At 35.8% G+C, this 14,558-nt stretch overlaps 1 protein-coding gene across 3 annotated transcripts in view; it reads right to left on the reverse strand.

Moving 5' to 3' along the window:
• Positions 1-14,558, reverse strand: part of LOC307133209 (uncharacterized protein) — a 23,073-nt gene continuing 8,515 nt past the window's right edge. For 2 of the 3 annotated variants that reach the window (XM_079828089.1, XM_079828090.1), the window contains exons 2-4: positions 9,211-9,251; positions 9,012-9,097; positions 1-2,508 (exon numbers count right to left, since the gene is read on the reverse strand). In XM_079828089.1, coding sequence (XP_079684215.1) covers positions 1,177-2,508; positions 9,012-9,097; positions 9,211-9,251 — 1,459 coding nt within the window. In that variant the 3' untranslated portion in view covers positions 1-1,176. Of the gene's footprint in view, positions 2,509-9,011; positions 9,101-9,210; positions 9,252-14,558 lie in introns of all 3 variants that reach the window. The other variant, XM_079828088.1, reaches the window with a different exon arrangement.

The following is a 14,558-nucleotide window of genomic DNA, read 5'->3' on the forward strand; positions in this document are numbered from 1 at the left end:
ATCATTTATATAGACTTTTATTTCTTCTTTGACATTGACAAAATACATTTGAACATACATGTTATTGAGAACCTAAAGTGTTCACGACCTTGTTTGCACATTAATTCAGTGACATGACAAAGCAATAAAATGTGATTTATCCCATAATATAGGCTAGGTTTTTGGAAGAAGGGAACCAAGTGAAAGATTTTTTCAAGGAACAGCTCTAACTTCTCTACTGTAACCCGATGCAATGACTTCAGCGCAATGCATGACCTTTTGGGGTGATATCAGAGGCTTGGGGCACGCTTCTAAAGAGCACTGCAAAAGGCCATATACTTGTCTGCTAAGTAAAAAGATAGCATCTAAAGTGATTTTTTTTTTACCCTTTTGGAAGCAGATGTGTGCAAAATTCTTGCATACACTTCAAGCTTAACATTCACTTAAACGTTTATAGTGTGTAATCCATGTTACAAAATGATCACATATAACAAACATAATTTCACAGTGTCATTTAAATGTACGAACTCACTATCTTAAAACATTTCATACCAAGATGCTCTGTTAGTTTTGAAGACAAACACTTGTGGTGTAACTAAACAACTTAAAACTCAAACTTTCCTAAAATTCTGCTCTCAAATATCCCGCACCGTTTGCCCAGTCTCGCATAATTTCTTATCACACATGAAACAACATACACACACCATCCCAAGTCATCCCATTCACAAGTGACTCCAAATTTGTGAAGAACAACAAATGCAATCTTTAGGGCCAGTAGCTAAGCACATATACAGAGAAACTCACAAAATAGACACACTTTGTGTATTAATCAATGAGCTGAGCCACATTTCCAATGACCAATCATGTATGAGGTACTAAGTGATGTAATTGAGCTAAAATACATATTGCTTGCTCAAACTATTATTTTTGGCTGTATATGAAGCACAGAAGATTGTATACTACAAGTCTAAATGATACGCAATAGATCAAGCAGAAGCTCAACTCCTAAATTTAAAGACGCTAACAAACTCTTACTCTACTTTCAACCACATGAACACAAATATTACACCAGATTTGTTTGCATTACAATGTTTGCGTTTTGGAATTCCTCAAGGCACTGGGGAGAAAGGAAGAAGGTAAAATCTTATGGCTTTTTAGGAGAAACGGATGGAAGGGGAAAGAAAACTGGCATAGAAATTAGAACCAGAAGGACAATAGGAATAATCCCACATACAGAAAAACACTAGGCTCTCGAATCCCAACAGCCAGGCAGATAACAGCACTGAAGAAGGTCACAGAGACCGTCAGACATGTGTCCAAAGTAACCTCAGAGTGATCCTTTGATATTTGAGATGGTTCAGTGCCGTCTCTTGGCAGTGCATGCTGGATCGAGTCTTTACATGTCGGATATGGAGCAGTGGAAAGTTCACCACCATCAAAAGTTAAATCATCTTCTGCTGAAGAGTAAACAGTTGAAGGTTGGAGATCAAAGGCTGTTGGTGAGGTTTCAGAAACGCTGACCAGTTTTGGCTTTTGTTGTTTGCTTTTTGGATGTTCTGGAGTGCAAGTGGAAAGGGTTTGGTTATCAAGTTTTGGATCCTCAAGGAGGACTGAGTCGATAACGCTTGGATCCAAGACAAGTCCTTCCTCTTGCTGATGTTGCATGGTTGCCAATTTATCAGAGGTTGGATGGATGAGTAAACTTTGGGTTTCTCCATCCTGTCTTGTGGGACCTAAATGAGAGGGCGACAAGCAGGACGCCACCAAAACATCTGTTTCCTCATCATCATCCATCTTGGTGCTTTCCACCTCAACCGCCTTGGTGATCTCGACTCGGACTGAAGAGACAAGCTCCATTTTCTGTTCTTGAATTCCTTCCTCCAGAGTATGCTGCGCATTTATTGACAGACTGAGCTTCTCCATGTCTTCAGCTGTATCGTTTACCTCATTTGACGAAGAAGGCTGCCTGGCTTCTTCCAACATGTGAAAGTTAGTTCCTGTTTTATCCTCTTCTATATTCTGACGTGGTTCTTCTAGCATGTCTTCCAATGTGCCATCGTTTTCCTCAGTATCTTCCTTCTCATTAACATCCTTCATTACTTTATCCTGGATATGTCGCGTGTCTGGAAACCCAGCCGGTGATGGTTGGCCAAACTCGAAAGGCACCTGCACTAAGATCTCAAGCTGGAAATCATCCTTTTGTGGAGGAAGGGATTGGTTGGGTTTATTGGGATCCTCAAATTCATCCTTGGTTGTCTCTGGAGAATCACAGGGGTGGATGACGATTGCAGGAAGGGAAAGGGACATGGATGGGGCAACATTATAGACTTGATCTTGTGCCTCACTTGATTGGGGGATGGATATAATTAATGGCTGAAGTCCGGACTCTTCTGTTTGTGGTGAATTACTGGATGACATTGATTCTAGTGGAAGTTGTTCTCCGAAGGGAATATCTAAAGTGTACAGAGGACATCCTGTCTTGGAGGAAGTCCTGGTGGACTCTGGAGAACTGGACAATTTTTTGGCAGTCTACAACAGAGAGGAAAAGTAACAAAAAAAGCTTGCATCCTAAATCATTTATGAACTTTTAACCAAGAATATAAGCGTCAGGCAGTAAACATTTGTTTGCAATTATGAATTTGAATTTCTACAGATTAACAAAAAGTGTAAGATCAATGGCACAAACTTAAATGTAATATTCATTGCTAGTGAAATTAGAAATAATCAAGAGTAAAGGGGTTTGCTGATGCATATTATTATTATTATTATTATTATTAGTATTATTATTGACACCAGCACTACTGGTATTAGTACAGTTTTCTATTGATGTGAAATACATGCTGTTGTTTCAGACCACAACAGTTTATAAGTTGAATGATCATTACAAATAACTGTGGTGAAAAAAGTAAAACATTATCATTTTATAAAGAAAAAAATATTTGGTAACACTTTAGAATAATGGTCATTATTTAACATTAGTTAATGTATTAACTAACATGAACTAACCATGAGCAGTACATTTGTTACTGTTTTTGTTCATCTTTGTTAACGTTAGTTAATATAAATATAGCTGTTCATGGTTTGTTCATGTTAGTTCACAGTGCATTAACTAATGTTAACAAGATTTTAATAATGCATTAGTAAACGTTGAAATTAACATTAACAAAGATTAATAAACGCTTTATAAGTGCAGTTCATTATTAGTTAATGTTAACTAATGTAGTTAACTAATGTTAACTAATGACCATTATTCTAAAGTGTTACCAACATTTATATGAATATGTCTATCATTGATTTCACAGATTTTAACCAACAAAAAACAAAGGTTAAACTACTAAAATGCTAAGTGCAAATGGGAAAATTATTTGTGTTAGCACGAATCTTGTGCCAGATCCCATTGGCTCTTTTCCCAGAAGCCCGTGCCAATGAGGGAAGATTACACCAAAGAAAACAAAGCCTTCAACAGACGGTTCTGAATGTTTGTGACAAATTAAGATTAAAAAACGAAGATGAAAAAGGTGATGCTGGAAATGCTAAGAAAATGTTGTTTAGCTCTATTAATCTGTTTAAAGTTGGACATGGTAAACATGCAATGATACTGACAATAGGACATACACAGAATTAAAGCAATAAAACATTTTACTGGTTTTTTTTTCACTGTTTTTTTTTTCCCTTGGTAGTTTTGTGTTGGTACTTCAGTTACATAGGGTTTTTTTCCTCCCAAAGACTCCTTGCCAAAATGGTCTATATATAGGAAAACAGCCCAATGTTTTGTCAAAAACAAGATATTCCCACTTTCACAGCAGTTTTTTTTCTTCTCTCATGTGGAAAATATCAGGAATTACAAAAAGGCCTTTTAGATTCAGATTACACGACTTGACTGAACTGCTTATATAAACTAACATAATATGCAGTATACAGTAAGCTTATTGCTTTTTTAAAACTCAAAGCATGAAAACAAATACCTTCTACGTGGTTGATCTAGATATTATGTTTTATGAGTCATGATACAAGATGCACGTTACATGCAACACGATGAATGGGTGACATTAGCAAGGCGTTAAGTTAGCAAGTCACATGCACATTACCTAAGTTGATGCTGAAGCTTCAATGAGCTGTTCAGGTAGACAGATGAAAAGAATAACAATATCAACAAATAGACATCTTGTTTTTATCTGATATATAATGGAGAATAGGTTAAATCATTCTTTGAGATTGAGATTGAATAAACATAGCATTTTTGCATTAACTATCCCTTTAAGACCTCTAAAGAAATAAATAATAATGTGTCTGTCACTCTATTTATTGTAACGGGCTGACCACAGACCAGAAACCGAGTTGGTGATGCGATTGTTATAATACCAGATTCAGTTACTTAAAACAGCAGCAAATAAACACACTGCAAATTAGGGCTGAACGATATGGACAAAATTTCATATCTCGATTTTCATGCCAGATATCTCGATATCGATACAATACGATATGACTACATGTTCGGTGAAAACCAGAATCTGAATTAAAATGTGTTTGATTTAAGCCTACATTTCAAAAAATTTGTCAGAAAATGTATTGTTTTTAAGCCTTTCGCACGTACGATCACACAGGTGTAATCAGTCTAGGCTGGTCCCTGGAGCGTATGATCAAGTGCATCACATGATCAACTGCTAAATTCAAATGTTGAATTTAGCCAGAGACAGGCGCGCTCAGAGCTGTCATATATCACAACTTTTCAGTGTTTTCAACCACATACTGTTTATTTTAGGTTTCAAACATATAAATTCACATAAGTACTAAAAAAACAATACATTTAGAGTTTGTAAAATACACACTGATGTCTATGGAAGAGGTAATAATAATCCTTTCCATTATAATTCAACACATTTTATTCATATCAGATACACATTGTGTAAGTAACTTCAATGTTTACTCTATTCTATTCCCAGTTCACCAGCCACTTACTTTTAAGTATTTCGGGAGAAGTGGATGAATTCACGTGTTGTAAACATAGAGGTTGTAAATCCAACAGATCCGATTCTCTGATGTATTTGACAATCGGAATATCAGATATTTCATGCCATAGCTAACACATTTGTGAATATTCTGAATAAAAAAGGAAAAAATGACATAAAAGCAGATCATCATTCATTCAGCGCTGTTGCTGCTGCGGTGTGTCACGTGACAAGCAATGACACGTCACCATGGAAACGCCGCCTCCCATCTCACAATATAGTTCCCACGTCCCTGGTAGTGTGTGCGCGCTGGCTTTAGCGGTGCATTCAAGGGCACTCGTAAAACTGATGTTTGTTGTGACTGCCAGAGTTGTATGCAGGGCGAGCGCGGAGAGGGGAAATCTATATCGTTGCTTTTTTCGATAGTAATATCTTAAAAAATATCTAGATATAGATACGATAATGATATATCGTTCAGCCCAACTGCAAATAGACACAAGCAAGGTCTGTCGTGGGAATTTTAACAAGCGAACTGAATTGTGTGAGTAAGCAGGTATAATGAAAACCCACATTTATCAGTATTTTAGCTAGTGTTAAATAGGCAATGTGTTAAAAGTTTAATTTAGATTTAGATTCTTGATTTATCTTTAATCTAAATTGCTCTGAAAAACACTACAGCTCAGCAATATATAGTGAAAAAAACAGAAGACCGCGCTAATCGATAAATAACTGTATACTACCACAGACATACAAAGCAGGGTTCTACAATAATGACTGCCCGATGGCCCCGGGCCAGCGTAAAAGATGCTTGGGACAGTTGACCGAACTGTCACTTGCCCGATCGGGCCAGTGCTGCATCGTCACGAAAGTTCATCATTTGCACGTGTTTTTAAGTCTTGCCAATTTAAACATTCAAGCGCAAGAAGAGGCGAAAGAGAACTGAATTTGGTACTCGTGCACTGTGCACACACCCAGAAGGCCACGTCTCAGAGCGAATCGAATACTGAACCGAGTTCTTATTCACGTCTTCTTGCACTTGAATGGACATATCTCACAAAATGATGTCAATATGCCCGTCTTTGCGAGTATCCTTCGTAAACATAGTCAATTATTTCTTAAGTGAGCGTAAACGGTTGAGAATGAAAACGCATGTGTAGCAATATATTGGATCTGTGCATTCCGTCTCAAAGTGACAGCAGCGTTATAAACCTTTAATAAGGATTCATCTACATTTAATTTACACAGACTATACAGTAGGGGTGTAACGATCCATCTACTACATCGATGTATCGATTTATTTTCCTATGATCTAACTACATCGATCAGTGCTCGGCAAGTTGGCCTTCCGGACGACATATATCGATCTAACATCGTTTTAAAAGGTAATCAATCGATTGTATCGATCATAGGAAATAACGCATTGGATTTAAGCACGTCAGACTTTATATGGATGTTTTTTCTTAGCACTTTTAATGATAAAGGCGTTAAACGTTACTCGATTCAGTCTGCCTATCTGTGACATCATCGCAACGCACCAGCAGCAGCGCTCATTGAAATGAATGGGATTGTGTCGCTTTGTCGCTGCGTGTCGCTGACGGTGTGAACGGGGCTTGAGAAAACAAAACATAGCATGGCGCATGGCAGAGGAGAAGCCAACGAGCGAGAAATTATCAAGCCACCAGGAGAAAGAGCTAACGATACCTACTTTCAACCCTTGCTTGTTACCTGTGCATTCCTGACACCAGTGTGCCAGCAGAGCGAGTTTTTAGTACTGCTGGCGACATAGTGAACGTACAGAGAAGTGTTCTGCGGTCAGATCATGTTGATATTTTTGAAAAAAAAAAAAAAACTTCTGTAAATCTGTAGAGTCATTGAAGAGTTGTTGGTTACATTTTATCTTTTGTTAAATATTGTTTGTTTATTAAACTGAGAGTAGTAGCAGGTTCAGCCAGTTTATTCAACCTGAAGAAATGTTGGTTGCACTTTATTTTTGATATTAATATTGTATTTGTATTATTTTAATGTTGAAAAACAACAGCAAACGTAGCAGGTAAACCTACTATTAATTAAACCTGAAGAGAAGTTAGTTGCACTTTATTTTTGATATTAATATTGTAATATTTTTATGTTGGAAAACAAAAGCAGAAGTAGCAGGTTAACCTACTGTTGAAATGTTGGTTGCACTTACTGTGCTTTTATTGAAAATGTATTGAATATTAAAAATGAGAGCAGAAAAGGTTAACTTCCTTTTAATTCAACCTTAACTGTTGGTTGCACTTTATTCAAATAAAATTTGAATGCATTTGCCATTAATTGTTGTTTACTTGTTTGTTTATATCCATAATTAATTGATATACCGGATTCCCTTACAAGAAACAACAGGAATCTTGGAAACTTCACCTGCACTGACCAGTATCCAGATATTTATTTCAGTCACACAATTTTTGGCTAAAAAGTTACTGAATCGATTTCAAGTCACTGAATCGTTTCGGATCGTATCGTTCTAAATGAACCAACATCGTCCTTGAATCGTATCGACAACCTCAAATCGTGATACGAATCGTATCGTTGTTAAAACGAATCGTTACACCCCTACTATACAGTGTACTTTTACATTCGGTTACTTTATTCAATTTCGGTACCTAACAAATACTGTTAGACAAACCTAAAAAGCACTATTTATTTCATTTGTATGTTTATTCTATTATATTTATTTGTGCTATTGCTCATAATTTGATTGTTTGTTCTTATTTTATTACTGACTGTTTACTTGTCTTTAACAATATTTGAAACAAGATAAGTTTTTATTAAGGTTACATGGATCAAAAACAACAACTAGGCCTATTTTATTTTATTCATACATTTTTTGTGGTGGTGCCAGTGAACATCTTGGCAGGGCAAGAAAATATTTTAACCACTAAACCGACTGGGCCAGCAGAAAAAAAATCCTTTTCGTTGAGCCTTGCAAACAGTGTTAATTTCGTTGACGAATAATTTGTCATAATTTTGCGGCTCAATCAATGAATAGCACACATTTATACCAGGTAATTGTTTATGAACTAATTCCGATGAATAATGACCATGTTTACTTTACGATGTTTATATGGTAATATGATTTAGACGGTTGTAACAATGCATATTTTATCTCCCTCATCTGAACTTGAATGGGCAATAGTAAGGCATTTCAAAATAAGAGTCACGGTGCATTTCGAGCTTCTTTATAATTAAAAGTCACGCATTATATATACGTTTTTGGTTCCACAAACTGTATTTAATTTCATTCCCATTTAATTCATAGTCAGGAGGAAAGACTAAGAACAGTATTTGACACATTATTCAATAAAGTATCAGGTTTTATAATAGTTCAATACAACCATAAAAATATCTTCATTACTTGAAATTAAATAAATGTGAACTGAAATTAAAAAACTTATTAAAACTTATTTGAATCTTTAGCTTAACCTGATATACTAACTAAAACAGAAATACAAAATTATTAAAAAAATTATATGTTTTTAAAAAACAAACAAAAAAGTGATTTGACCTCTCTTTCATGTATTTTTGCACTAGAATGGTCAAAATGCAAATGTCAGTTCGACATGTATTCAAGTAACAGTCGGTATTTAATGCTCAATTAATGCATTACAATTAAACTAAACTAATTAGATTTGACGAAAATATTATGATATTTAGTCTACTAAAACTAGACTAAAACTAAAAACAATTCCGGGGACTAAAATATGACAAAAACTAAATGGCATTTAAGTCAAAAGACTATGATTAAAACTAAATAAAAATTTGCTGTCAAAATTAACACTGCCTGCAAAGACTCACTGTAAGCGTGTCTAGACGGCATAGAGGTCAATGAGTTTTCCGACACACCGCAACAAAAAAAAAAAAGTGAAAAAAAGGTTCTTATACCACATATGAAAACCGTCATGGAAATCTGGTAAAGGTTAGAGTCAGGAGGGGAAAACAAAGTTTTGTTTAAACTTTTTGAATGTTTGCGATGCACAGTGTCTTTTTCCACCTGCTATCCAAGCCCAACTGAGAACTGGAGATTATAAAGCAAACCTTACTCACCTCGATATCGATCTCTGGATGGATTATAGGCAGCTGTACAAAAGAGGCTTGATTTTCTGCTTCTTCACACTCAGTGCTGCTCAGATCTGCTGAAAAAAAAAAAAACACTGAGGAATCTGAAGCATAAAACGACTAACCTGACATTTATTTATCCCAAAATGAATAAGCTATTGGATAACATTTGACACTTAAAACATACCATCTCCTCTGTCATCAGAGTCATCGTAACCAATGTCAGCTCTAAAAAGGAAGACACACACATACACACCAAAACAATCATTCTTCAGCAGCACACATTGATAAACAGCGTTACTAAATGAGAAAAATAGAATTGAATCAGTTACAATCCATATTACAAATTATTATTTATATAAGACTATTAATTGTTCATTATAGAATGTTAGATGGTTTAAAAGGGATAGTTTAAAATTCCGTACCAAAGTCAATGGCAATCAAAACTGTTTGGTAACCAACATTCTTTAACCCTCTGGGGTTCTTCGGGATGCAGAAAAAAAGGACTCAACAGTGAAGGGGTGAATCTCTAAAACATCAAGAGTGCAAAACAGACAAAAAAACACACACACACACACACACAAAAACACAATTAGCTTTTGGAATGGCACGCGTTCATTTGTGTGTGCGTGTGTTTTTGTGTGTATAAGTGTGTGTGTGTGAGTTTTTTTGTCTGTTTTGCACTCTTGATGTTTTAGAGATTCACCCCTTCACTGTTGAGTCCTTTTTTCTGCACCCTGGCTGATTTGTAGATTGTATGCAAAAAAAACCTCTGTATTTTCTAGGGATGCACCGAATATTCGGCCACCGAAAATTTTCGGCCGAAAATGGCCCAAAAGTGCATTTTCGGTTTTCGGCCGAAAGACTTTTATCACCGAAACAACACGGCCGAAATGTTGTGATGACGCAAACAGAAACCGCGACCTGCACGTGCTTGTCTGAAGCAGTATATTTGAGAAACACCCACGTCAGCTCCATGCATAAGCACTGACAGCCAGAGCTCATGTTCTCGATGAGAAGATGACCAGACTTCACTGTGAGTTCCCACACAAAAATTGATCCACATGTATCACGAAATTCAAACGATAAATGGCGTTTTGACGCTCTTTAATGTGGCATCACTGATCACATCACAGTTCAAGCCGCGGCGCGCGCGCGTGAACGCGAATATCTGTGAGCGCGATCGATCATCTCTTCCTTAAGAATAAACATGAATGAACATCTAAGGTATGTTGAGGATACATTAACACTCACTGTCACGTATCATATGTGGTGTAATCGCTCAATCAGTGTTTCAGCAGCGAAAAGACGTCAATATAACTGCTTGTAAACTAGCCTAAACAATGTCATGTAACTTTAGCATCACATTTACCTCAGGCAGTCATTCAGTGTCCACAGAATTTTATTCACTAGAGTAAATCAACTCTTTCACTAAATATATGACCTATATTAGCCGTTATATTCATTATATTCTACTTAACCTGTTAATGAGATCTTGATTATCTCCTGTATGTTTAAATAAACCTTTCATGAAAATGACAGACACTGTGTATAAATGATTATATTTCAACAACGAATTGGAGAAAAAACTATTTTATTATTAGATTATTAGTTATTGCAAAAACTGCCTTATGTGAAGTTTACATGTTTGCGTACTATGTTATTTGAGTGTTGATTATTAGACCTAAAAATAAATAGCAACTGAATTTAGGCTAATAGTTTGGGCTCTGTTGTTAACCTTTAATATTAATGTGCAAGTAAGGGCTCCCCATATAGTTTACAGCAATATCTTCAATACACTTTTAGTTATAATTTAATTCATTTAAGGACAGATACTTTTTTTTTTCAGTAAACCAATAAAAATAAATAAAAGTCATTTTGTAAAACTGTTGTCCTGAACCGTCAGTTTTGTGTGTCGCTACACCCCTACTCTACAGTTAACATATGGGCTATGGCAGTCTTTGCTTTGATACACTATTATGTTGAAGGCCTACAGAGAAAATTGTTTTATCCTTAAGCAGTTTCACTTGTTCTGAATGCACTTTCTTGTAGTAGTCCTACAGAGAAAAATTTTAAATGCACTAGACCTAAATGTACTTTGTTTTTATGAGAGAACTTTTAATTTTAAAACCTTTCTGTAGGCCTGTACATTATTATTTAATGCACAAATGAGTGGGGTCAAGTTAAACATTTTAGTTTGAATTTTATTTTATACTGTGCATTGTTGCAATGTGCTAAATAAATATTGGCATAATTTGTAATTGATTTATTCTTTGAAACTTTAATATTAATTTATGCAATTACAATGCCTTGATTTTAGTAAAGTTAGTAAACAGTCATAGCCATAAATCCAATGGTACTAATAATTGGCATAATTTATTTCGGTGTTTCGGTTTTCGGTTTTCGGCCTTGGTTTCCTCTTTTTCGGTTTTCGGTTTCGGCCAAGAATTTTCATTTCGGTGCATCCCTAGTATTTTCATATTTTTTCAAATTTTCCATTCATTTCCTATAGGGGTCATTTTTGACCTGAAGGTCCTGAGTGGGTTTTTTTTTTTTTTTACGACCACTTTGACTTTTCAAATCCTGTCCCCAATTTTTTTGGGTGTTCATATACCAAGTACTAGGATATTGAAGAAGAAAGCGATATGCAATATCCTTGTTAAATAATGCGATACGATATTGTTTTAAGTGTGTAAAATCTATTTCTTTCCCCAGCTGATATCCTTCACTTAAAGCATAACCGACTGTGTTTACATGATTACTCATCAAGACAGCCATTTTGACATAACTGTATGTATTTGATAGTTCGAGTGTGTAACAAGACACGTAAAAAAGAATGGCTTGTGTGCACGTTTCGGTGTGTGTATCAGACAACGCTAGACTTCAAAGAGTTGTTTTTCGCAAGTTATTGCGTTTAATAACTCTTTTTAACGTAAAGCAAGTCACATGAGTAACAGTCGTGTGCTCAGTCTATTCTCTGCTATATGCATCAACCTAAAACGTACACTTTTCACAATGTTGAAGTAGCCTATTCAAATCATTCAGATATTGCGTGCCATTGCAATTTGCATATTGCGAAATTTACATTAGCGATATTTCGATAATTTCAATATATTGCACAGCCCTACCAAGTACCAATAAAGTCACCAAGTTTCGGACCATTCCGATGAAGCTACGATTTAAAAAAATAATAATTATAAAACGCTTCGGGTCATTTTTGACCCGAAGAACCCCAGAGGGTTAATATGTCTTCTTTTGTGTTTCACAGAAGATAGAAAGTCATACACGTGTGGAACAACATGAGGGGGAGTACTAATTATGATAGAATTTTTATTTTCTGGTGAACCATCCCTAAAAGTAGTTTGTTTATAATTAAAAGTCACGCATTATATCTACATTTTTGGTTACACAATTAACTGTATTTAATTTAATTCCCATTTAATTCATAGTCAAGAGGAAAGACACATTATTCAATAAAGTATCAGGGTTATAAAAGTTCAATAAAACCATAAAAAATATCTTCATTACTTGAAATTAAATAAATGTGAAATGAAATTTAAAAACGTATTAAAACTTATTTGAATCTTTAGCTTAACCTGATATACTAACTAAAACAGAAAAAAAAAAAAAATTATATGTAAAAAAAAAAAAAAAAGTGATTTGACCTCTTTCATATATTTTTGCGCTTGAATGGTCAAAAAAACAGTTCTGTCATAATGTCAGTTCGACATGTATTCAAGTAACGGTCGGTATTTAATACTTAAATGCTCAATTAATGCATTACAATTTAACTAAACTCATTCGATTTTAGTTGACCAAATCTACTGTAGATTTAGTCAACTAAAACATTATGATATTTAGTCAAATAAAACTAGACTAAAACTAAAAACAATTCCGGTGACTAAAATATGACTAAAACTAGTGAGAAAGGATGAATACTAATTATGATAGTTCACCAGAAAAAAAAATCTATCTCTAAACGTACAAACATCATCAATTGGCCAGTTATACATGATTGCTTCATTAAATGGAAAATAACTGTGACCTCTGTGACATTTGTTACTATGGTAACATCTGACTGCCTCCAGAGCTTGAGATGTTTTTTCAAAGCTGTGGGTGAAGACTGTCTAGTCCACACTCACCCCTTAAACCCCACGCTAGATCGCATGATGGGATAAGGACCTGTCCAAATATTACACATGCATTCTTGCATTTCACCAAAAGGTTTTGCAGAGCATGATGGTCAGATGTTTCTGACCAGAAACTTTTCCATTTCATGTAGAAGTCGCTACACATTCTTAGTTTTTTATGTGCGAAGCCGTTCAATTGACATCCTCTTCTTCTATGACCTTCTATTTGTAGCATGTTTGAGCAATATAATAGAAACAAGCTTGACATTTGAGGAAAGGTTGCGAGCAAGACTTGTGAGTCTGCTTGGAACTGAAGTTCGAAACTCATCTTCTGATTTTTATCTCCTGACAAAACAGGAGTTCCATGACACTCTTGTGTGTAAAAAAATCATCTGGGTTCAGTATTTTCCCCCCTAAAACCTAAAACTTGCATTGCTGTTGTGTATATCCCAGACAGAATGTGAAAAGTGAATGGGTAAAATGATCGTCTCCAGGCGTACAGAGGGAACCGGCGTAGGTTTGTGTCTGCTTTTGTTGGTTTGTTGTGTCTCTACTGTGCAACCCCCACAGAAAGGTCAGAGGTAAGGTCTCGGTACACCAGAGCTGAAACTGACACCTTCCTTGTCCTATTTTCATCCTCCTCAAACACCCTTGAATGGCTGTCAGTCTCAAAGGGGAGTGAGGGGGTGGGGAGACTGCAACCCCAAAACTCACACAATATAAATATAAATGGTTTTCCATCTTTAGCACCCGGAAATTTAAACATAAGACAGTGGATGTTTTATGATGTAGTATAATTGTAACATGCATACACTGCAAAGGCTGCATATAAATATAACATAGGTGCATCGAGAGAATAATGCAGCTTCTAAGCACAATGCAACTTAATTTCTTTTTGATTGAATGTAGAAACCTTAAATCATTCATGTAAATTATACATTTCACTGATGCTGCATTTCATTTATACAGAACCAAAGCAGCATCACAGATGCCTTTGATTACTAGGGCTTAGTGGCTTAGAGCATCATTTTTTTGTATTTTTATGGGGCATCGCATTTTTTGAGAGGCACAGACTAGTGCGCTCTCTCGCTCCAGTATCTCTCAGAGCAGGGTTTCTCTCTCACAGGTAAGCATGGAGCGGGAAATGCAAAACCTGGAGTGGAGCTGTAGCGGAGTGATTACAGAACTGAATGAACTGTCTGAATATATCCTCTCCACTTAGTGGAAACTGAAAGTGAAGTGACGTGAAGGCTAAGTATGGCAACCCATACTCAGAATTTGTCCTATCCAAGTTGTGCACACACATTAGTAGAGAACACACTGCAAACAGTGGACACACACACCCAGAGCAGTGGACAGCCATTCACTGCATTGACCAGGGAGTGTGTGGGGGTTAGGTTCCTTG

Source organism: Gobio gobio (genome assembly GCF_949357685.1).
Source record: "Gobio gobio genome assembly, chromosome: 10".
Lineage (NCBI taxonomy): Eukaryota > Metazoa > Chordata > Actinopteri > Cypriniformes > Gobionidae > Gobio > Gobio gobio.